The following is a 26,210-nucleotide window of genomic DNA, read 5'->3' as shown; positions in this document are numbered from 1 at the left end:
TGTTCTCTGCACATCCACCACTGTATGGTTTGGATCAAACACCAAAAAGGACAAGAAGAGACTAAAATGGACAGACTGCAAAAGAACAAGAGTGCTCAATTGCCCTCTATTCAGAAACTGTAAATCAGGAAATAGACAGGTATCATAACTGCTGACCCATCGCACCCTGGAGACAACCTGTTCCAACTCTGCTACAGAGCACTGTGCACCAAAACAACCAGATTATCTGGGGGTTATCTGGGGTTAAATTTATTTAGTTTATTTCTTTATTTCCTATTCAATAGCATCAGTGGAACTGGTGTTACCTGTCCTCTTTTTGTATAAAACTTTGCAGCTTATCTCATCCCATCATATCCTTCTAGTCCCTCAGACAAAGCTCAGGCAAAAGAGGAAAATGAGAGCAGGAAGAACTATTAGGTAGGAAGAGGACAGAAATTTGTACGCGACCTTGTGGAGGCAAACAAAAACAACATTCTTATATACTAAATGTTATGGCAAACTTGACCTGAATGAAGTCTTTGTGATATTGAAAGACACTAAATTAAAACCACAGACAGGTGAAGTAAACAGCATGGATCCTGGTGTTACCATGCGATAGAGTGCTGGGTAAACCAAAATTAACTGGACAAACTTACATCGTTTTAAATATAAGAAATCTTTTTAACACAGCCTCGGATACTTTAGTATCTCTTTGTCTTGACAATCTCTTGGGTTGCTTTTGCAGGATGCTTGTCTCAGTATCGATTTGCACTGTTAAGCGCTGTCCAATCCGTTTTGAAGCAGAGTCTGAACAGAGAGCGTATAACCTTCTAGATGTAATATCAATTAAAAATATGGTCCTTTATAATACTGAAGATGTAGATAATGCTTATGCTATATGAAAATGCAGAGAACAGAGAAGAAAGAACAGAAATGGGCAAAAAGAAGATGAAAAGGGTGATCAGGACAATGACAATGGAGGGAGGGGGAAAGGTACTGCAGACATCAAATAAAGATAGAAAAATAGAAATATTATCAAAGCCCAGAGATGGGAGAGTGCATGGGAGGATAAAAGGGCTTGGGAGAGGGACAAAAGACAGACCGAGTCTAAAACAGAGAGGGAGAACAAGAGACTGTGTCTCTACTCACCACAATCATTTCTGATGGCTCCAAAGTGATGCATTCACAGCCTCGTCTACCTCCCAGCTGCTTGCCAAAACTGTGGAGAAAGGGTAGCGACACACAAAAAGTGAGTGTTAAAACAGAAATAAACACACTGCAGAGATGACACGAATATCATGAGAGACAGTAGAAACAGACGCAGTCGATCATATCTGCCCGACCACAGACACAGTACCGGGAATACAGGCCGATGAATTTACAACAGCAATTTTGTGCTAGACCCGGTTTGTGGTTAAGCTTTGCTCTGACCTTATATCAATCTAATACAACTTTTATACACAAATAAAATTGCACACGTCACAGAAACAAGCAGGCAGAAGAATGTGCAGTGACAATGTGTGCACCTCACACATACTTCAAACCAGATAAACTCAAGTGTGCCAGAAATAGCTGTGGCCAACATGAGATGTAAAAGGAAATAGTGTGAGAGATCGAATGTCAAATTATAGTTTAAGGCAATGACCAGTTTTACAGTTTTCACATGTTTAAAGAAAAAGCAAATTTTCTTTGTTGCAAAAGATGATTTTTAAAAATAATAATAATAATAATTTCACCATTTTATTGATATCTGATTAATCCCTTCCCAATCCATGTGTGAATATTCTTTATACATGATTTTGAAGCATTTTTCTCAGTTAGTACCAGCTCTGGACATTAAATAAAAACAACTTCCAATGCAGTTTTGAAGGGCAGTCACAGCTTTGTGTAATTTTATGTGTAATGACAGTTTCTCAGTAGACGCTAGCTGGCAACCCCACTGATGGGGCGCCTTTGGTGACACTCTTTTGCATCTCACTTCACTGCGTGTGGTAGAAGAGCTAAAATTAGTTATAATGACAGTATAATAATAGAAAACATTAAGCTCTACCCCAGTGGGTTTTTGTCAGCAGCTATGCAAGCTTTGAAAAACAGATTTCCAGTTTGATCCATCCATTTTATCTGGGTTTGGTCTGTGGGTGCAGCAGAGAGACATAATCTCTCAAGCATGTCCCGTATCTGCCCTGAGGTTTCTCCCCAGGTGGACATCACATCCACCGCTTATACAACCACACCTCGTGTTTTTAGGTGGGTGTAGGAACGTACATTGACCAGTAAATCTTCAGCGTCACAACAGATGCGGCACCAACCCGTCTGTCAATCTCCTACTCCATTCTCCCCCAACTCTTTAATAAGACCCTGAGATACTCAAAGTCCTTGACTTGAGGAAGTAACAGCTTCCCAATCTGGCGTGCCACTAGGTCTTTCAACTGCAGTTAGAAGGAAAATGTAAAAGCTAGTCTCACTACTCTGTGAGATGGGTTTTAGCAGTTCAGTTGTGTCAGTGGTTTGTGGCAAAAGTTCAACTGCTGATAGAAAAGAGAAAGTCGCTAAATAAGCATTTGTGTTATACATTTAAAGGTACAGAGAGACTAAAAAGAAATAAATAAGACTCTGTTTACGCTTCTTAGAAAAGTACCAGCACATCGTGCATTGATGGTATTTTTTCTGTTATATCAGGCCAAATTTGTCCCAGGCCACATTGCAGAGTGGTTACACCGATCAAATTACTTCGGATCTTGGTGGTTGTTTACACTTGTACTGAGTGATCTGACCACACAGGACAAGTGTAAACACAGTGTATGTTAATGAGAAAGCATACAGACTGCTTACATCTCTTATAATGGACGCAGAACTTTTGTGCTTCTCTGTCAATTAGGAAAAAAAAAAAAAGAGCTAAATGCAGAAGATCAATCTGGATCAGGCCAACCACACCGTTATAAGTAAACAGCTTTTCCACAGTGTGAGTCTCTCTGCAGTCAGCTGGGTCATTTTGTCCACTGACAAGCAGGAGTGGAGCAGCTGATGCTGTGGCGAGACCACGTGGGTGAGTTTGGCCTTTTCTTCTCCATGGAGATGACTAAGGATGTGTTTGGTACAATGAAACCTTTGTTACAAATAAACTCTACTTGACTTTGATGTTATAACGTTGTAACATGTCAGCCGCCATTTACATTCTGCGTGCAGCTGATGGATCTTCATGCTGACGTCTAGACTGAATTGATGATTAAATGGATTCATCATTATGATCACATGGATGCTGAAAGCTTCCTGTTGGCACATATTCTCTGTAAGTGTGTGAGTAGTGTGTGAGCTTAATCCTGAGAACACGCTGCACTGAAAACTCGTCTTCACGCTAAAAGTGGTGCCTCAGCATTGTTTGAGGATCAGGGGGAAGAGGCTGGTTTTAATCATGGAAGCGTGCTGAGCTGGGAGAGAACAAACTTTCACTCCTCTCCGATTTCATTCTCACACTGTCACACGGTGGCGCCCATCTGGTTTGCAGCTTTTTGCTTTCCTCGCTCATATCCTTCTTGTTTCCTTAATACATCTCTCTTTGTGCTTCACCTCCACCCCCTTTCCCTTCTGATCATCTTCACCCTTCCAATGACTCCGTGTTTTCTTTTTTCCTGCATCCATATTATACCACTTGTAAATAATTCCCTTTAACTTCATATTGCTCTTCCTGTTTTTATTCATTTGCTTCCTTTCCAAAGGCAAATCCATCTTTTCCGTCTCTCTCTTTTCTATATATTTTTTTGCTTTTGCCGTTTTCCTCCCTTCTCTCCTCATCTCATTCTGTATTCCCTTTCATCATTTCCTTCACTCCTTTTACTGCCGGTCTTTGCTTCCTCCAAGTCAAAAAAAAAAGAAAAAAGAAAACTTTCATCTAGTCACATCTTAAATAACAGCTTCTTACTGACACAAACAACACTCTGAATTTAGGCCTCACATAAAAGTCTGTCTTTGTAATGCGTTCTAATGATAGAAACTTTTTTTTAAATCACGCTTTTCTTCTAATAAACAGATTTTTCCAGGATATATTAGTGGAAGCCAAACCTTTAGTGCCTAACACTGAGGGAGGAAACAAACCTACAGCCACAAAAGATGAAGGAAGCCGCCACTTCCATGGAAACCTCTCTCTTAGCAGCTGAAAAAGGCCAAAATAGTGGTGTGTGGATTTATTTGGCACGTACCTGTCGCATACACTCAGGCCACTTTTTTCTTTTGGTAGCACAATTAAAGCACAAAAGCATTACATTAGGTTTTCTATAGAAAACTAAATTATTCACTAAGCCTAGAAAATATGAGGCACTTCTTGTTTTCATAAAGTGCTCTGTTCAGGTGAGTCTGGGGCCAGTAAAACCCATTATCAGTTCTATTGATTTTCTCATTTTAATAGCATTTATATAGTGCTGACAGTTGGAGAAGGGCTTTAAAGTTCAAAGCATGCCTTGAAAAGGTGCACATTGCATCTTTGTTTACTGGATTTGGATCAATTAATAATAGAAAACTTTCTTGTTCATCTCTCGTGATTTTGAGCCGTTTCGTGCCTCCCCGCAGGTAAGAGGCACAAATCTGCTGCAGAAAGCATTTCTACAGCTGCAGAGGGTTTGCCCTCGTCCATCAATGCCACGCAACACATGGGCCTGACCACTGGGTCCAGTTTACATTCCCCAAATTGTTTCACACCACAGACTGTTCTTTTTTTCACATCTGCAAATCTGTATTGTTTCTTTAGATGTTCTGATCTGATTTTATTAGAAAAACAAAAACCGACAACGCACAAGGGAATAAGCAAACAAACACAAATGATCAAAATCACTGTCTATCCATAGAGTGGCTCCCAGCAGAGTATAAACTCAATTGTTCCCAATGAGGAATGCAGTCAGCTGGGCAGGGAGTTTGTTCAGAGCCCTTAGCCTGGAGGTCAGTCTGACTCTGACAGGATCTCTCTGCACTCCACTGAGGCGAGACGCCTGGTCCCTGTCAGCGCTACACAAAGCCTGCCAAGCCTGTCTCCTCACTGTGTGTGGGCGGGTGCGCGCAGGGCAGAGAGACAGGTTGTGCCAGAGAAATACAGGAGAGCTGCAGTTTGATGCTAAAGGAGAAAAGATTTCAGCCCTTCACATCCACAGCATTATACTGTATGTGCTTTATGTGTTTGTGTTCGCTTGCTCAATATTTTTTCTTCGGTTTTGATCTTACTGCATTTCCACAAAGAGCACAAGAGCCAAACAAACTTGAGTCAACTGTAAGCGAGTTACCGAGGTTATGTGTGGGCGCACATATTTGTACCCACCAAATGATGCCGCTGCCCTGACTGAACTGAAATGTGATAATGCTCTGTTGTTATTTGGTGTGAATCTGTGCCTCACACAGGAAATTAGACAGCCTTCTAAAACCACACTATGGCCAAACATTAGCCTTCAGTCTTACAAGGTAAAAGCCCAAAACATGCTGACAAACACTGCTGCGCCAAACATTTATCCACACAATGCTAGTGTGTGTGGGGCTGCGGTAGTTAAGGTCTCGCTGCACTCTAATTCTTGGGTAGTTACTCTTATGTCTGTATGAATAGAAGCTGATGGTTTGCATTGAAGACGCTGAACTGTGGTGAAACCTGAACAAGTGCAAACCAAAGGAGAAAGGGAGAAGATTCGCCTCCAAAATAAAAACTGTCTTACCTCTGCAACCAATACATTTCAAAGGGTGCAACTTTTACTTTGAAAGCGAATAGTTTGAGTCTGCTTTAAGTCTCACTTTTCATTGTTCTCCTCAGCAAGCAGTTGGTGAGTGTTTGCAAACAAGTTGGCATCTAAAATAAACTATGGGAGATCACGGCAACCTGCTAGCAACCAAAGCAAATTTAGACTGAGGTCTAAACTAAACACCTAGAACTAGTTTTTAACAAGTGAAAATTTCTTGGCTATTATGGCTTAAGTAATGCAGCGGTTATAAGAAAATGTGTACAGCACTGTCCAAGTAGAGAAAGTGCAAGATGATTCCAAATTCCCAAATATAACCTTTTAGATGCATTAAAAACGACATTTTTATGCATTTATTTCATTTTTATGAAATTTATGTTCATTTCTTGTAACAATAATAATCTCTATATTAACAAAAATAGAATTGTGGTGTAGCCTATTGATTTTAGAGGTGTGAACAGATGGATCTCATTCAGATCTCCATAAAATATATCAGACTGACATTGACTCATGATGTCATGACAGGAAATTAGCTTTCAGATGCATTCCTGCAATTACGGAGCAGAAGCATCAATAATGTATGCAGCATTAATGTATGATGTATGCTGTTCTAAAGATAATACTACACACAGCACAAACCCTTATCTGCCTCAATTTATCATGACAGGCTTCAATGCTCCATCCATCCATTCATCCATTTATCCACAGACACCAAATGCTTATGCACTTTGTTAAAGAAATCACCATTAGTATAACCAACCTGTATGGCATTTTAAAGGGTGGAAATGTATTATGTCTGCGAGGCACTGGTTTTTCACAAAAGCTTTAAACAATAAATTCCTCTCGCGTTAGTAAGTGGGGAGTACTTCTACAATAAATCAACTTTAATCCCCATCATCTCTTTCACCTTTTTGGAAGGGAGATCTCGTCCCTTCGAACTACTGAGGCTGTGCCTTTGCTGGATTTCAGCAGGTGATGATTTCTCTCCCCTCCTTTTCCAGCAAAAACAAGTTGTCGGCAGAGCTGAGAACAGGTTCAGTGACAGCTGCAGTGCCCTGGGCAATAAACCATGACAGCTGGTATAGGAACTGACCACACACACACACACACACACACACACACACCTTGAGGTGTCTATTGTCTGAAGCGTGGAAAAACCGACAACATTCTCAATAGTGCAAAAACAATATTAACTAAATAGCAAATAGCTCTCTTTTAGTTTTACTGAACACTTCAAGTATATTTACAGCGCTCTAACCTACCATGCACACACTCACATGTTCATGGATGCATCAGGAGAAGGTTGGTTCAGCATCTTGTCAAAGGACACTGACACACAGACTCGAGGAGAACAGGATTGAACCAGTGACCTCCCGATTGGTCAACGATGCGCTCTACCTTTTGAGCCTACGTTAAAGTTGCGGTTTGAGATGATGAGACGATTAACTACATGCTGCACTTGCGCAGTCTGCAATGACTGATTGGCATGTTGTGTACCATCATTTCCTCCATGCTGGCGTCGGCCAGTCACGTAGTCTACATCACAAGCTTTGAGAAGATTCAACACAGAATGATAAATCAAGCTCAAGTTGTTGTGTAATGCAGAGAATTCTGACAAGATTCAAATCTGTGTTTGATGACAATGTAGGATGTGCCAGGCTTGACCTGCTGCATTTTTTCACGTGGTATTATTGCCTCCGAAGAATGCCAAAAATGATCTGCTCCCTCCAAAGTATGCAGGTATTCAAAAAATGAGTGCAGGACAAAAGCAACAAGTCTTTCCATGTTACGTGTATTCTCACTAGTGGAAATGTTCTTGCTTAGACAAAAGTTGGTGCCTGGGTACGGCATATACGGAGGGTAGGAAGGGCAGGACATGACGCACATTCGCTCACTGTGAGCTACCTGTGCTATTCAGTCACTGGGCTCTGAGATTAAACAGATCCATAGCTGGCAGAGGCCCGCTGATTATCCAATTCGACTGATTAATACTTTTGCAGTCTCACATACAACTTTGCCAGGTGTGTAAATGAATCCAGAAAAGTTTCCACAAACTTCCAAACCGACAAGCTATGTTATTCTGAACAACCTCCGAGTGCGCAATTTGATAAAGTCTGAAAGAAATGCGTTAATTAAACCCCAACAGAGGTCCGTGCCCATTTGGCACCCAAGTTTCCATGGTAATAATGACAAGCAGTAAAGACACAGTTCACCATACTTAGACATCTACTTCTCAGTCTCCCCGACTGGTTTTCTTCTCATTTTTAGTGCTTGGTTGGCCAACACTGACAGCTCAGTCTTCTTTGATTATGAGTCAGAGGAGCTGGCCAGCAGCGAGACCACCAGCACACCAAAAGACAGACTCCAAGTACTCCAAGTAATGATCCAGTGGGTCATTCAGAAACATCACAACACATTCATGTGGAAATCAGCAATCAGTTAAAAGGGTGACCTCAAATGTATCCATATCAGATTTAGAAAAATTACAATTAAATAAGCACCATTAACAGCTACTGCTCAACTCCAATGCAGCGATTGACTTTTTTTTCCTCCACATCTTAGGGAACGACAAAACGAACATTCATTCATCCCTCTGCTGCGTGTGATGTTGTTGTACTTTTCACTTCCTCCTAGGACAGCAATGTTCCAGAAAACATAGAGAAGTGAGCAGTTTTCTTTGAACTCAAGGAGAAGAAGTACAAGAAAAATAGGAAATTTTGTAATAATCTCACCAATAATTTTGAATATTTTACTTGGATGTTTCACTTTTGAATGGGGACAATCTTTGCTCCGTATCTTTAGTTTTATATATGACGAGTTTAGTAACAAACTGAATTTTCTGCTTTTTTCAAAGGTATAAAAAAAAAGAACAAAAAAAAGCACTACATATTCTATTTTAGTCAACATACTTGTTTAAAGGTGTTGGCAATGTGAGAATAGAGGACTGCCTGTCTTTAAAAAAGCCATTGTAGATATGTATGAAAACACACAGGACTCAGTAGCGTGTTTTTTAGAGCAGTGCTAAGCCACAGTGCCCTAGGGAGAGCCTGGTTGTCCAGCTGGTTAAACTATGGCAGGCAGGCAGGAAATGAAGCGTGCTGGGCTGAAGAATGCGTAAAGAAATAGCGAGGGAGTTTTGAAAAAGAAAAACAAAAAACTCCAGAATTACCCCCGAAATCCCCGTCGCCTTACAGCAAGTGTATAACAAAAAGCTTTAACATTACTAACCAGGATCAGGAACACAGGGGGTCCACTCCTTTGGATTCCTTGTATGTGAAATATTATCCAACATATTATCCGCAATGAGGAGGGGAGAACAGTTCATTATTTAGATAATCCAGGATTACATCCAAGTGTGTTTGTTTTGTACTCCAGAGTGTGAACTAGTGAGAAGTTTCCTCAGAAAGAAAGCAGAAGAGGCTTTTAGTTAAACTAAAGGAGAAGTGTTCTCTCTCTGTTCACTTCTGTCTGTCTGTCCGCTGGCTCCAGTGAGCTTTCTATTTGTCAGTGTGTGTGTGCGCGCGTGTGTGTGCACGTGTGTGTAGTCTGCTCATTTCCTGCCTGGATGTGCTTTTGGGCTCCAGGCAGGCAGGCTGCTCAGGAACACATGGCCATCCACTGCTCTGCCAGGGGTTCCGCATTCTTTGCTCTCCTACACACACACACACACACACACACACACACACACTCTCTCACTCTCACACACACACTCTCTCTCTCACTCTTACACACACACACACACACCCTATTAGCTCTCTCAGTGACCCCTTCCAAGCCCCCTGCTGCTGCTGCTCGTACTCCAACACACAGACACACCCTCCAGTCCTTTCCAGTCAACCAACCTACCCCCCATCCTACCCTTCACTATGTTATCAACTGGGCCACAGTGGAATGACACACACACAAACAAACACACACACACAAACACACACACACGTTATTGATACTAGTCCAACAATTCTCTCTGTCACAGTTGGTCACTTGGCGCTTTGTGTTACAATTAAAAGAACTAGAAACTGCACTAACTGTTGAATTGAGGTTTCAGTTCTGCTTACTATGCCAACACTCTGAGTAACAGTCAGCCAACAAAAGTTGCTGGAGCTAGTGATAGCTTTTTTTTTTTTAATCTATGTCATGCAAAGGCTGCAACATTTACTTGACGGAAAGATGATCTGTAAGCATTTTAATATTTGTTAACAGGACTTTTAGTAATTTCATTTCCTAATGGGCGATCGTAGCTCGAGAGTTGGGAGTTCGCCTTGTAATCGGAAGGTTGACGGTTCGAGCCCCGGCTTGGACAGTCTCTGTCATTGTGTCCTTGGGCAAGACACTTCACCCGTTGCCTACTGGTGGTGGTCAGAGGGCCCGGTGGCGCCAATGTCCGGCAGCCTCGCCTCTGTCAGTGCGCCCCAGGGTGGCTGTGGCTATAATGTAGCTGCCATCACCAGTGTGTGAATGTGTGTGTGAATGGGTGGATGACTGGATATGTCAAGCGCTTAGGGACTAGAAAAGCGCTATACAAATAGAGGGTTTTTTTACCATTAATTTTTAATCACGTTTTTGTGTCTGACTTTGGCTCACGTGCATATTAAGGTTCTCTGCCATAGCTGTTAACTTATTTTTGATGCTTTTATTTCATCAGCACGGTGGCGCAATACCCAGTATAAAACATGGACCTAGCGTTTTGGGTTGAAGCCAATGCAGAAATACATTAAGCAGGCATTCGATCTCAATGGACATTTTTAACTCACTTTCTCTTCCATGTTCTTCAATGTTATTTCTCTCTCCAACAACGTAGGTTACAATTACATTAGCATGACCTATTATGCAAATTAGGCGATGATGTCAGTTAGCGACTTTTCGGTTAGCCAATAGTGATTTTTCTTACTGAGGAGTTGGCAACACTGCGTGAGGCTCCTGACTACGGCAGCTGTAATGCTCTGGCAATCCATCAAGCGATGCGCCTTCATAGCTTACCAAAGTGGTATTAAAACATTTTTTGACAGATTTCTATGCGCAGTGTACCACATAAAATCGGTTCGAGGTCAGAATTCATACATAAGGCACACTGTCGATGTTTGAGAAAATTAAAGGATTTTAAGTGTGCCTTATAGTGTGTAAAATACGTTATACAGAAGAAAAGAATATATCGCGATATATATCGTTACCGCACGTGCTTCAAATTATACCGTGATATGGATTTTAGGCCGTATCGCCCAGCCCTACTTGTCACATCCATTTTTTATTTTTTATTTTTTTGGTGACGGCAGAAATGGTCAGAGGATGGAGGATGGGCTTTTGAATGGAATCCTTACAGTTTTCATCCAACTCTGAAATGTTTTCACATCGTAAATAATCATTAAAACTACAGGGAATTGCTTGGAAAACTACAGACTGATGCCAGAGGTGCAAGAAACATATGAATGTATGATCCTATTTAAGTGCTGTGATTATGAGTATGTTTAGCCTAGTCTAAGAGATAAAGCAATCAACCAAAAGTTGAACTTTTTTTGTTTTGTTTTGGGTTTTCTGGAGGGGTTAGATATTTCTGTCCTCTCCTTTTCATTTCTGGCATGTGTTGCTTCTGTTTCAGTCCAACTATAACAGCAGAGGGAAAGGTAAACATGGAGCGAAGGCTCGGCCTCCAGCAACTGCTGTCACAGCTTTTTCTATTACCATCAGCTCCAGTGTTTAAACAGGTGCAACGGCTCTGTGTAAAGAACTGCAATTTATTTTGGCAGTTTGGCTGCTCTAAAGACGAGGAGGACTTGACATTTTTATATGATATGGCCTTATTAAATCACAAATGTTACTGATGAATCTCCGCCCAGATATAAAACCTAATCTCTCACTGACGGACTACCGGCAAGCTTTCTTTCTTATATTTGGCTCTGTACTTAGGTCAGAATAGACTCAAAATGATTTTTCAGCACTTTCCCATTTGATTTCACATAATGCCCATTATGGATGTACATTACTATAATATGTGTTACACACATGAGCAACTCCCTGCCAAAGAGCAGCAATTTAGAACTGTACAATGTTGATAGATATCCGAGTGGAAAATCAGAAATCCCTGTGTCCGGGCACAACAACACAACAACCATTCCACAGATAAAACAGAAAAAACATATTAGCATCTACAGAGCTGTAACTGCATGAGCAGGGGGCTTGGAAAAAGGAATCTGCTCTGTGCTGTTTAACATAGAATTACAAGCACGATATACAAGTATGTGTCTTTGTGTGTGCACATATACACAAACGATTCCTTTACATATCAGTAGGCGCCATCTTTTCATAAATCACAGCTCTGCCGTTTCCATTTTCTAGCGTAAAGATGGAGGCGCATATATACAGACATCTTGGTGGCAGTCATATGGAGTGCGGATGTGTAATATCTAATCCCACCTTATCTCCCCTAGACTGATCGTCACCTTGTCTCACCCCATCACATTGTTTTTCTCTTCTGTGAGTGATACATACCAGCACCTTGCCAGGTACATGTGCTCCTTGACGAAGACCGATCCTGAGAGCAGGATGTACCAACAGGTAGCAATGGTGTCTGGGCTGCAAGAGAGAGAAAGAGCACGTGTCAAACCCAGTGGAAATGGTTTAGTATTGAAGGCTGAAGTGTACACCATGTGAACCTTCAACATCATTTCAGAGCTTTTGTTACATTTCACGAATACAAATTAATTAAATTGGTGCGTTTTGAAGGTAAGTGGATTGGTTTTCCCTGGACTCTTCAAATGGGCTTGGCAGTTTTTGGTTTTTACTTTGGTTTTCTAAGTTCTTCAGTTAAGGGCAGAGGCTCGTTCAGTACATGAAGTACTTCACGGAGTTGCTCCAGAAGAGCATAAAGTCTGAAGGTTTTTAAACCTCCGGCAATACTTGTAGAATTTGAATGACCTGTTTCAGCTTGTGGCCTTCACCGGGGTTGTTATAAGACATCACAGAAAGCATTTAAATAGCATAGAGAGTAGGACAAAAATATAAACTTCATATGTATCCTATAGAAAGGAGAAGCTTTAAAAAACAAATTGAAAAAAAGAGGTAGACTTTTAATTTGAGATCTCTAATTTTGGAGATTTGCCTCTTCAAAAAAAAGTATAAAAGCTATTTCAAAGGGGAATAATTCTAATAATTCTAATGTAGACATCATATGACAAGTCATGTTGGCTAAACAGTGAAGAACCAAGGCTGTCCTACACAAGCTTGTACAGTTTTGCTAATTTTTATGAAAGGGTGAGCTAAGACAACTTGTATATTTATGGCTAAAAATAAAAAATTTGAAACAAGTCATGACACTTGAGGAACTTTTTCCCCCACAAGGCTTTGAAAACTGCAGGAGTGTTGTCTACAGAACTCAAGAGTGAGAGCATATAAAGCACAGTTGCACTTTGAATGCTAAACGCTGAATTGTGCATTAGCATCAATGTATTCTTAGGAAGTCAAGTGTTATAGAATCATAATGATGTGGCATGGCTGTGAGATGGAGATAATCCATTAACATCAGGACTGGCAAGTCTGACAATCGTGTCTGCCATTTACAAAAGCTGCAATATAGAGTTATTTCACCTAAAAATAAACACATCTCAAATATGTGCTGTGTGACTTTCCATGCTGTTCCACGCACACTGTATATATGATATCCAATAACGCCAAACACAAGACTAATTAACTCCGCAATAACGGGGTGCTCGTGTCAGCAGCAAGCGTAGATGCAGTCATAGATGAAGAGGGGAGTCAGGGGATAAAACACAGTATCTGTGCCTGTGGGTGGGAATATGAAAGAAGAGAGTAGAAAAAACAGAGAGAGAGAAAGCACTGTTTGAAGAGTGCAGATGAAAAGATGCCCCACTGAGTGAAGAATTATAAAAACATAAAACACACGACAGTCTGATGTACGATATACATTTAAAACAAGAATTTCTGCAAATGTCTTTGATTATATTTATTTATAACATTTTAATTAGACATTTTTCATCTGCAAGTGGTGACTATGGAAAATTAATAAGCTGGAGTTTATATTCAAAAAGAAACTGCTTTAAAAAAGTAATTTATACAGAAAACTCAGCTTAACAAAAAAAAAAATGGTTAGATAAAAATTGCAGGCTGGCTAGACTGAAAAAAACCAAACAAACCTCAATGATAAAAGAATTTTTAAATGTCCTACTCTGTGGCCCAAAATTTGTTTACATAATAAGAGCATGGATCATGTGTTCACTGTAAAGCACCTTGGTACAAATGCATGCAGTCAGGTTTTCAGCATTAATTAGCCAAACTTATCATGTCAGCTTCTGTCTGAACCAAGCAAATTTAGATATGAGCAACACCAACCAATGTGTGATCACTTTCAGTTTTAAGCAGATTACACACATCCCCTGGTGGAAGGCAACTTGTCTCCAAACAACTGTGATCAGACTTGACTGGCTACAATCAGTTTCAGACAGGTTGCTGAAGTTTGCAAATAAATGCTGCTTAATTTCTAAATGCAGACAGACTGCCAACACATTGTAGCTATTGTGGGTCAGTCAGTGATAATTTTTTTTTCTTTTTTTTTATTTATTACTTTTATTTTTAAGTTCTGTTTTGTTGTTACTACACCCCCCCCCCCTTTATAATGTTTAAAGAAAAACAATAAAAAGAAAGTATCAAAAAAATAATAATTGCACATCTGCAATGGGTGTGTTTGCAATTGGACACTCGACGCAACTGGTTGCCAACTGATTGCCAACTGATTGTATTCTACTTATATTAATATGTAAAAGTCAAGGTTGGCAAGCAATTTTGCAGTGAAATTCCCACCCTGCAGCAAATCATTATGGCTCTGATTCATATATATGAGGTTAGAAGGCAATTCTCATGTTCTCATATTATCAGAAACAGACTGCATGCAATTGCCAACTTGACTCCATTCAATGTTACATTGATAACACAATAACTCGGTCTTGTTGCAGTTTTAGGGCCATCTTGTTGTCTTCAAAGCCACTTTGAAGACAGCGATTGGCTGTCAGAGACCTGCTCCCTGTCTCTGAAGCAACCATTTTAAAAGCAACAAGACTGCAAGTTAATTGAACACGTTTGCAATAATTCTGGCCATGGCACCGTTTCCCCTACTGTAACTGTTGCATTAGTCTTTCTGAACAGCCTTGGATTCAACTTTCACTTGAATCCGCACAGGGCCAGAAAATTATTATGGATCTGCTTTTATGCGTTTTCTTTTTATCTTTGTGCAGCTCATAGTCTTCATGAGCCTCACTATTTCCCCAACACAAGCTTGGGGAGATCTGGTACATTTGATGCATTTTGTGTAACTAGAGCAGATCTCTTTGTACTACAGAGGAAGCAAGAATGGCCAATGCGGTACAAAAAAAACAAAAACAAGGAGAGAGTGTGACACAGAAGCTTAGAAAACAACAGTGGTTCATATTGTTTGCTTTATTTCATGGTAAATTGAGTTTTGTCCCCTGAAGAAACCTCGAGCATTTTTAATAATTTTCTGGCCCTGTTGATTTCATTCGAGAGACAATCGGCAAATTGGACAAAAAGAATCATTTGGTGCAGCCCTAATCTCATCTGCATCATATCCATTCCTCCGCAGGTTGTTCATTTGATGCTTTTGGTATTTTTCAATCAATTTTCATTAAGCGTGGCACAAGAAAGCAGGTATCCTAAAAATAATTATGTTTAAAAAGCAGACAGGAGATTCATTTTTGCATTGTTGGGTGAGGGTAGCATTAGTAACTTTTATTGCGGCTTCATTGCAGAGACCTTGATTGCTTTCATCTGCAGCCTTTTTAGCGTGTGTGTGTGTGTGTGTGTGTGTGTGTGTGTGTGTGTGTGTGTGTGTGTGTGTGTGTGTGTGTGTGTGTGTGTGTGTGTAACAGAAGACTAATTGGACATGGTCTGGGTTAAGGCACTTACGACAAGCCTCTGGTAGAGAGGCAATGGAGTGTATCAGAGAGAGAGTGTTTTGTGTATTTATTTGGTGCTAAATGAAACCACAGGGTGCTTAATGTGATTCCGGTGAGCATGAAAATACATTAATAACAGGTGAAGGTTAGCCCTCATCCTTTCATTTGTCTCTGTCCTCCCTCCATCTTTCACACTTCCTCTACATTCCTCTCCTGCTTTGCGCTCATTCACTCCTGCCTTCAATTCATTTGTCATCTCCCTTCCCTCTTGACATTGCTATCCCTTCCTCCTTCTTCCTCTTTAGCATATTTACCTCTTGTTTTCTTGCCTTCTCGGCATGCACTCCTCAAATTTTAATATAACTCCTTAAAGCTTTTTGTTTACTCTTTGCTACTCCCTCCTCTTCTCATCACCTCTGTTCATTACGCTGTGAACTCTGTCCTCATTTAATCATCCTGTTACCTTTGCTTTCACGAGCCTCTTGTTCATCTCATTTGTTTTCTCTCCTCCTACTTCTCCAGCTTTCCCATAAATCCACCTTGTATATGATGCTCAAGTTGTATTAACCATCAGCCTCAACCACTGCAGTATTTATTTCTACACAACGCCATGACAGGAAATAAAAAATGTTTTTAAAAAAATGAGAGAGGGCAGGCTGTCGGCGATTGGTGTTTTAAATCTGGATAATAAAAAACTAGAAAAAAGGAGGAGAAGCATTTAGCTTTTCGTCATATAATGTTTATGTGCTGTGCTAATGGGCCCCAGTGCACCTGTTTAAAGGAACTGTTATTCTAGGCCAGTGGTTTTCAGCAGTTGAACCAAAACCTTGAAACTGAGATGTGCAAACACTGCCTACCACCACCAGCATCTTTACACTGAAAAACCTTTTTCTGAGTAGCCATGAAGTGTAAATGTTAAGTATTCTATAAATGTGAAACACAGTAGAAGACAATCACATAGAAGAGTGCATGAACTCAGCAGATCATAGCTCTTGATAGTCACGTGAGAGCAAAGATGGAGAGGTAAATAACAGCATTTCCTGCTAAGAGCGAGAACATGTACTTACTAGAACAGGATGTGGTTAGCCTCATGTTTTTCATACCTGGCAGACGTGCACATCGACCTGAGAGAGAAAGAAACAGGTGTAAACATTTTCTCAATTTAAAACCTCAGCTTAGACTTTTCTGGCTCTTCCAATCCATCGCTGCATCCACACGTATTTCTCAGGCAGCAACAAGTTCCCAGATTTCAGGCACAATTACTACTGGCTGCCAGCGTAAAATGTTAAGGTGACCCGCTTCTCTAAAGCACAACTCTGCACCTGGTCAGTGAAACTTGGTGTTTATACATTCAAGTCACATATGCCTTATCTTGAAAACTGGATAGTCTCTTAGATGGCTATGTGAGTCTCTGCATGTCCCTGAAACTCACACACTTACAAGCTGCCCCAGAAAGTGGTTTTAACCACAGCCAACCTAAAATCCCTAGAAGGGAAATGAAATTATTTTTAATCTTTTTTTCTTAAAGTTTGGGATTTTCTTTTACTTTAGCATAACAGACATTTATCAGGATCAACTGCTCAATTTCTGTCAATTAACAAAGATCTAGAGCCTTTTAAATTACATGGGCCGATCGTGTGGGTACGTGGATGTCTTCCTCTTCAAAGGACCATCGTGAATTAGGTTAAGGAGTTGAGGAATCAGAATCACTTTTCAATGCACTTCCTGCTTAACCTGTATCAAACTAGCAAGAAAAACACTTAAGCTTGTTTGGTATCAGTAAAGGAAGCTTGACTTGAAGTTGGTATGAAAGGTGGCCAGGATGGCGAAAACCCATCTTGGGGGAAAAAAAGACATTTGCAGAAACAATGTGTAAAAACCTGTTTTGGTAAGGTGTGCTTAATATAACAATTCAATGCAACTGACGTAAAACGTAGGGCTAAAGCCTACTATTAAGATAATGTTATATACTGAAACTGGGACTGGCTCCTCACCTGTCAGCGTTGAGTGAAACTTGATGTTATTTATTTAAGTTTGGAGGTAAAATGGAAGTGGCTCACCTTAGCTGGTGTTCTCTAAGGTGTGAGAGAACATCCATGTGGTAGAGGTGGCAGTAGATGGTATGCAGGTCCTGGAAATGATGTAAATGAAACCATTACTGAGGATTATCTCACATTTCCACATACACAAGAGTTAAAAACTATTTCTGCAGACTATGACGTGGCACATGCGATCTAGTGACAAAAAAGTTTGTACTGTATTTTCAAACGATTTACAGTGTATTAAAGAACAAGTCTGTGTAAACTGCAAACTGCAGGGACGGTGCTTGAGAATCGAAAGCTTTTTAAAAGATTAGCTCATTGTTTAGAGTGAGTATAAATGGTGTAAATCACATCTAGTGCTGTGATTTGATGGAAGCCACTTGAACTACGCCAAATGCTGTCCGTCAAACTGATGCTCTGCAACCAAACAGACAGGCGTAATACTTGTGTTTGCACATGACAGCACTGAGACACCCAGATATATCTTACCACAGCCTAAAAATAGAACTCCATCAGACCAGCTGACAAAACATTAAGAGTGTGTGTGTGTGTGTGTGTGTGTGTGTGTGTGTGTGTGTGTGTGTGTGTGTGTGTGGGAGCAGCTTCTGTGGGTCAGGACACAGTTTTCTGGTTAGATACACACAGACACACATTGTCAATTAGCACGTTGACTTGTGTGAAAATACACTTTGCCTAAATGCCTAAACTACTGCCCTGCTGTCACCCTGATGTTGGAAGAAGGCCTGAAAACAACTGGAAACAGCCTTTCTAGTAACAATATCTGCCTACTAGATATAGATATACTTCTATTCAGAACCCTGAATAGAAATCTATGGAAGAGTTATGCAACAGCAGAGGTGAGTAAGATTTCAGCTGTATTCTGACAGACATACAGGCTTGTAAATAGTAAAAAAAAAAATGCACATAAGTGTACTTATTGCGCTTCCTGACTTACTTTTATCCAAAACATCAATTAGCATGGAATTTGCTTGCTGCTCTGGGTGGGTTAGCAAAATGAGCAGAGATGTTGATGATGTTTGGACTGACGCTTTGAATAAACCTGTAATGTTGTACAACTTTATTAGTAGAAGTAGAAGTACAGGGGGGAAATGCCTAAAGCTTATTTTCGGCAACATTTCCACACTCAGTTGAATTCTGTTCCTTTCAATTCTATTGTATTTATATAGCGTAGGTAAAGGCCCTACAATAATACCTGAACAACCAGAGGTCCCCTTATGGTGACAGTGGGAAGGAAAAACTCCCCTTTAACAAAAGACATACAGTGGAAGAAAGGCAGCTTTTTACTCATTTTATCAGGTTTGACTGCAGATTTTATGTCCACGTGACATTAAATGAAAAAAAGGTTTTATCCCAATCGTTTGGTTGGTCTTGTTGGCCTAAATCCCAAATGGCTCCTGAGTCATTGGTAGTCGCCAGTACCAAGACAATTCCTGGCAGCATGAATGCTTCGACAAGGACTTTGTGTACAAGCACCTCTAAATTTCTCCACTAAACATTAGGCCACACAAAAACAGTGTAAAATGATAGCTCACTGCCACCTCAGGGCAAAGCTAAAACCCAGCTGCAGTTCAGTGAGGATACTCACACACAAAAAAACCGGGACAGCTTCAAAGCCCCAATCTAATCTACAGTAATAATCTAACAGGTCAACAGAGAACAAAAAACGAATGCACTGTTTTGTCTCTCTCCTGTTTTTTTCTCTCCAGTCAGCGATGTTCTGTGAAGCAAAACTTTTATGCATGCATCTTAAAGTAAATCCTCTCCAAAATAAATGCAGATATTATGATATTTTACAATGTAAAAATCGCACGATGAACACTGAAAGGTGTTTATGTTACATCAAATAGTGACGACACTGTAAATCTGAGCAGACTGAACATTACAGTTTTGTGAGCAGATTAACAGACAGTGCTGAAGCATCATAGCAACAACACAACAGAGACAAAGACCAAAAGCGGAAGCAGTATAGTTCTTTTGAAAGAATACTGTAGTCTCTGGTGTGTGCCGGTAAATTGAGTCAAGCAGTGGGAGCCAGCGGAAGCACGCAACAACACTGGGGAATGGGGAGGCTTCAATGCGATGGGCCAAAACACTGCTGATGTGTTGTTAGCTCGGTCTATCACAGGAAGGAAGGAAGGAAGGTCTGGGTGAAAGAGATGGAAGAGGAGAGAGAAAGCGAGCAAAAGGAGAGAGGGAGGGAGGGAGAGAAGGGGAGCCAGACAAAAGGAAAAGACCAGCAGAGGAAGGCTGAAACAAGAGGGGGGCAGAAGTTCTGAGACGAGAGGTCATGTGATAAACTGTATCAGGTGAATCCCTGTCTGCAAGCTTTGTCCCATGCACGTTCTGAATTATTGCAGTAAAAACCATTCAATAACTTGTCACCAGTAATGTCTGAAATAAATATAATACAATCTGCTTCCTCTACTGCTTACTGTGTGAATGCCTGACATCTGGAAATGTCTCAAGGTTGTTAGGAGACCCCTGCCTAACCTGGGGCAATCCAAGGGCTTAAATCGGGTACCTACATTTGATCCATAATATGATGTCATCAAATCATGTTGACTGCTTCTCTCAGGGTGGTTTTAGCAACATCAGACAGACGAACCTGGCAGAATACATCCTCCAGCCAAATGACCTTCAGATAAGAGTTGCCCAGTTCTGCAACACCCATCCATTAAATATGATATATATTTTACATTTTGGTTAAAAAAAAAAAAAAAAGTAGACCCACCAGTTGCATGTTTGCCAGTTTGGCTATCACTGGTTGATTAACTGTGCTTAAAATACTCATGGGTCAAAACCTGGCATTCACAATCTCCCCTGAGGAGAAACACAGTTATCTCCGTCTGAGAGGAAAATTGTGATGGACAGAGGGCTTGACCTGGAAAGCCATTTACAGGGAGAGATGAAACCTCCATTTACTGAGAGACAGTGAGCGGACAGCAGACATGGAAAAGCGTAGATCACAGCAGTGAGAAAGTGGAACTGTATTGACTTCAAATCACAGTTAACTGGGTTAGTGAGCACAACAAACTGCTGCAGTAAGCACTGCTGTCATGCTGCTGAGCATGCGTGTGTGTACGTACAGCAGGAGTGTGTATGTTAGGACATGCAGCCCTGAGGCGCTAGCTACGAGCCAAGCCTCAATACCGACCTCACCCCTGCTTGATAATGACTTCCTCGGTTACGCCTTAATACCATTAAATGCATAATAATGTGCCCTGCATATTAATTTGGGAATATTTTTGCTATTGCAGAAGAACCCACCCAGATGATAGCAGATTTCTTTGAAGTCTTCCTCCACTTTAAAACATTTTTTAAAGTGTTATACATAAGTTCTACTGAAAGGATTTTCCCCCATTTATCTGTAAGGAAGGGAAAAGTACAAAAAAGTATTTTTATATATAATGGATAGCGTTTGGTAGATTTTACAAGGTAAGATAAGAAGCTGAATTAAATTCAAAGATGTGTAAACTTTGTGGAAGCTGTTAGATTTTCTTCTAAGTCTTACTAAATGCTGGTAGAATCCCAGAGACAAAGGCTTACAGCTCAGCAAAATGTAGTCCCTGGGTCATCGGAAGATTCAGTTAAATCCATCGAAACTCCGTAATGATAAATGCGCTGGGTTAGTTTTCTGTTGTAAAGCTCCTCTGGACACCTCGCATTTATTTACAAACAGCCTTATTACACTGGACACTGTGAATCTTCTACTACTACTAGTAATACTCACAGCCATGAAACTAAATGCCCTTGATTCATTCATGATTGTATTGATTAGTGTAAACCAGGTCATCAATAGACCCAGACAGATAGATAGAAGTCATGCGCATGTCTGAGGATGCGATCTCCGCTTTGCAGTTTTAGCCTGTGGACTCCCAGAGACACAAAAGTAATGCGATTACTGGCAATCTCTCTCCATGCTCTCAGTATGCACATACACTGCATTCCTCTGAACTCAGGCTATGATGTGCCTGAACAACAAAAACAAAAAACAACAATCGCTCAATTTTAAATCGATGGTCGCAGCAGATGGCTGCTCCTCCCTGAGCTTGGTTCTGCCAGAGGTTTCTTCTTGTTTAAGTTTTTCCTTCCCTCAGTCGCAAAGCGCTTTATCAACGAGTGTTGTTTGATTTTTGGCATTTTCTCTGTAATGTTGTAGGGCCTTCACCTTACAATCTAAAGCACCTTAAGGCAACTGCTGCTGTGATTTGGGAACATAGTAATAAAACCAAATTCAATTGAACATTCAAAACGATTAAAAAAAAAAAGCCCCCTTTGAAAAAAAATCTTGTTTAATATGGAAAAGATTCAAGTTCAGCCCACAGCGATTGTTCTAATAATATTGGCTTTTCCTTACCGGTTTTCACCAGTTTTCACGTGCAACCCTCAAAGCTATATCCCACGTGGCTTGTAGCTTTGCTGTTTTTGCCGTGTCCTCCCACATGACACCACAGGGCAGCGGTGCAAACCTCATCAGTGACTTCTGACCTCTGTCCTGGCCTCCCTAGAGGCTCCTACAGTGTGGCCTGATGACCCCATCTGTGATTAAGACATCGCCATCTCAGCGGAAACATCCATTAACTCATCCCCAGCTGAGACTGCAGTCTTTCATTCAAACCTGCCTGACGTAGTCAAAATAAGACGCTGGAAAACACGGAAACCATCCGAGTTCCTCTGGATTATACACCATCTGAATTACGTGACAGGCTCAAATCACCTTTTTAATCAAAACGATGCTATGATTATACATGTGTTGTCTAATATTCCCATTCATTCATGTTCCATAATCTCCACCGTCTCACTACATTTACCGACCACCTTGCCCACGTCTACATGTCTAAATTCATCGAGTTGCTTTTGTGTGATTGGCTGATTTAACATTTGTGTTTAAAAGCAGCTGAACAGGTCCAACTAAACACTAGTATTAGAGGTTCAGAGGAATGATTTTAATGCACAGCTGTAATGGGAAGTCCATTTTCCATATTTTATTTGACACTTTGCATGCCTTCAAAGCACTTATTAAGAATCAGTCAAGAGGAGAAGAAGCAGTTTTTCAAAGATACTAAAAATCCACTCTTTGATGATGCAAGCTCTCCAACTGGCTGCAGAAATGAGCAGCTGTATGACTTTTAAACTAACAATAGGACAAATAGAGCTGACCCACAGAGCTAATCACTGATGCACGGCACTCTGCACTTGACCTGCTTGTGTAAGGGTGTGCACAGACATGTTTCAATCAGGCATCTACAGTGCTGCTGCTGCCACCTTCTGGCAGAACGCCTCAGCACTGACTAGACTTGGTTCAACAGATACTGCACATCTCCCCAGATTGAAACTAGTCTGAGAAGGATTAGTTAGATCCTCCCAGATGTCAAAAGAGCTGTTTGATGTTAATGAAGATGTTGCTTGATTATTTCATTACATTACAGCAGTAGAGAATAAGTGAAACCAGCTTGTTCCAGGCCATGATGTTATGTGTAACGCCGACATAGATAGACCCCGACTATCTGCTCAAATCTTTTGAGGCTATTTAAACCACACATTACAGTGACAGTAGGTATTTGTAACCCAGACAGGAAATTAACATTTTGACATGCGGCTGAATAAAGTATGTCTCACACATGAACAAGCTGCGACAGAACTGGAGCCAGTCATACAAAAGCAAGTTGTTGCAGGACTCTGCAGAGGCCCTGTGGTGTCCAACCCACCACGTTTCTCCTGTCTTATCAACAGATGGCCCATTAACACAGAATCCATTATATGCATTCACTCCCACGCGGCAAAGAAAATGCAGGCAATATAGGAAAGAAAAAAAAGAAGCTTCAGACTCTTTCCTGATGAGGCATGTTTTATATGCCTAAAGCTGGAAAAAAAAAACCTGATAACATGCAAAGTAGCTGGTGTGACCGTGTGGGGGTAAGTAAACTATTCCAAACATTTTTCTGAGGTTAAGATTCTTTCGCTAAATGTCACTTTTCAGGGGGAAGCGGGTCTTTGCTCCCAGCAGTGGCTGCCTCTGTAAAGGATTCAATCAGCCACCAGCCCACCCTCGCCTCCGCCAGAATGTACAGTATGCCGGTCGCGTCTGTCACCGACACAGAGAGGATGGTGTAGACGATACAACGCTTCCATTCAAGCTGCAAGAACAAACAGCTTAGCTAACTTTGTGCATTCAAAACCAGCCCTGAGCATTTACATTACACAGAACTCCCCAAGACTCTGTGTCAACACTGCGCCCAGATAAGGCAAAACAGTTAGAAACTAGGAGCACAAAGACGTTAGTGGGGAGTGGAATTTAATTTAATTTTTTTTTTTTTACATGTTTCAACACTTGAAACGGGTCAAGTCTAGTGTTCAAACAGAAGTACTCAATTTCAGTGACAGCCTTAGCAGAATTGTCAGGAGCTGCATGAGATGGTCGTTTCATGCAAGTGCTCTCCTGTAAGCTACCGTGCAATCCAAAAGCCTTGAGCTACCCATCATTTCTCTATATTTTGCCAGGAAAATGGGAAATAAGTCCAGTAATTTATTGCCTATTGTTTTGTTCACTGTCAGAAATTTCCTACTTGCACCAAAAGAGCAGCTCCCATTCACTGTCAGTCCTGTTCTTGTGTAATTTGGATACCTCAGCTTCCCCCCCATTTCCCTTCTAAAGAATGGCTTCTGACAGCCACCCTTTCTCTAGTACTGACTCTGAGGCTTCAGTGAACAGTAGATGGATCAACTCACAGGCCAAGTGCCTCTCAGAGGTCCCGTGTCATATTTTTGCTGCACTTTTTCCCTCCTCTTTTCAAAGGACACGACTTTCAGATGCTGTTCATCTGCTGTAGATGTTTTTTTAAGCCTAACACTGCTTCTTTTGTCCTTCACTTGTCCAGTTTCTTCAAAATTCTTTTTGTAAATAGGGACACCACGCTAAGACACGCCAAGTCTTTTTGGCTATCTTAGCATGGGGAATCCCCCTGTTGGTGCAAAAGTACTACATTATGCCTGTCAAACTGTTATCTTTGGCATTTTTTATAGACTTAACTAAAGACATGTGAATAAATGGGTTTCTTCGACAAGGTGCTAGAAACTAAGTCCCTTAAGATGCCAAGTTGTCTGTTATGTAAAGACAAAACTTCAATCTTTTATGTCTTAAAGCCAACTTGTGACAAATAGGTCTACTAGTTCCATTTCAGCAGATCAGCAATATCCAACATTAGGGATTTACCAAAAACTTCATGTGTCTTAACCAAAAACAGATGATCCAATTCATTTTTCAAGTACCCTGATTTTACAATACAAAAATTATGCTGCTGGTTATGATTCAGACGTATGTCAGCTATAACGGCTCTTATTGTAAGGTACTGGAGAAAGACACACGATTATTCTCGATAAAACATCAACACTTGGAATCAAATCAAACACCCAAAGCGGAGAAACTAACAAAACCTCATCCGTTGACAAATGTTTACATAGCTGCGCAATCTCCTTAGAACAAATTTAAAGGCTCAAGGCGTTAATGTTGCTAAAGCTCTGATGGTTTAAACCTGAGTGCCTGTAAGGTCAACTGTAATCCCGTGGTTATGATACCAGACTCCAGGCAGGATGGATCATGATTCATACAATGCAGAAGCTCCCCTATAATCCTAGGCTGCACTGTGCGGTGCGCCCTTATCACTGGCAGAATTGGTGCGAGGTTTCAAGCACACTTGCTCCAATTAGATCTCAAATCCCCTCTTTCTGCTCACGGCTCAGCCTCTCCTCGACTTAACAAAAGAAACTATTTTCAGGAAAAAAGCCCAGTCGGAGAGAAGGGCTTGACACAGCTGGCACAAAAACAGTCAAATACCTTTTTTTTCTTTTTAAAGCTTTCTCCACAGTGTGAATCTCCAGAATTAAAACTCATACGAATATGAAGTAAATCATTTAATGCACAACGCGAGCGTGAGCGCTGAAAACAAATACAGTGAGAGTCCTTGATCGAGAGAGTTTCCACACTATGAAAACTGAGGACTCGGGTTCATAAAAAGACTGGTGACGACAGCCGTGGTGTTGCTGACGGAGCGGGTTATGGATACAGGCGTACGATGGGAGGAAGCGGGGACGGCGGCAGCGGAGGTTACACTATGTGTCGAATCAACAGCAAAACCTGTGAACCTAAAAACAAAACGCACAAAGTAGATATGAACACGGTGGGTTAAGTATCCCACTTTGCAGAATGGTTCACTCCGTGTCTCCTTGTAAGGATGCCACATGTGCAGCAATGCATGACCACTTTATGCAAAAACAAGTTCACTCTGACACTTTCCAAGCACTGCACCAATAAGTTGTGACTCTGTATCCGGCTCTGCATCTCCCTTTCTTTACTCCTCCTAGAAAAGCAAGAGGTTGGATTGAGAGTCTAACCCAGAAAGCACAGCACCAGCTGCCATTTTTTCCACTTACCAGCCAAGCCAAACAGCCACACACAAAACTGCTGCCACACACAGGAACGGAAAATCTGAGCCTTTATTATAATCTTAGCTGCAGTTCTTTTTCCTTTTTTTTTTTTTTTTTTT

At 40.9% G+C, this 26,210-nt stretch overlaps 1 protein-coding gene across 2 annotated transcripts in view; it reads right to left on the bottom strand.

Annotated features, from left to right (window-relative positions):
- Nucleotides 1-26,210, bottom strand: part of LOC102313948 (rap guanine nucleotide exchange factor 6) — a 136,406-nt gene that overhangs the window by 85,283 nt on the left and 24,913 nt on the right. Inside the window, exons 2-5 of one of the 2 annotated variants that reach the window (XM_042221410.1) lie at nt 17,665-17,735; nt 16,672-16,728; nt 12,171-12,254; nt 1,129-1,198 (exon numbers count right to left, since the gene is read on the bottom strand). In XM_042221410.1, the coding sequence (XP_042077344.1) occupies nt 1,129-1,198; nt 12,171-12,254; nt 16,672-16,728; nt 17,665-17,735 (282 nt within the window). Of the gene's footprint in view, nt 1-1,128; nt 1,199-8,915; nt 9,349-12,170; nt 12,255-16,671; nt 16,729-17,664; nt 17,736-26,210 lie in introns of those variants that run through there. The other variant, XM_042221411.1, reaches the window with a different exon arrangement.

The sequence above is a fragment of the Haplochromis burtoni genome, unplaced genomic scaffold, assembly GCF_018398535.1.
Source record: "Haplochromis burtoni strain Fernald_Lab_line unplaced genomic scaffold, NCSU_Asbu1 Contig_66, whole genome shotgun sequence".
NCBI classification, from domain to species: domain Eukaryota; kingdom Metazoa; phylum Chordata; class Actinopteri; order Cichliformes; family Cichlidae; genus Haplochromis; species Haplochromis burtoni.
The sequence above is the reverse complement of the archived record's forward strand: the minus strand, read 5'-3'. Positions and strand labels throughout refer to the sequence as shown.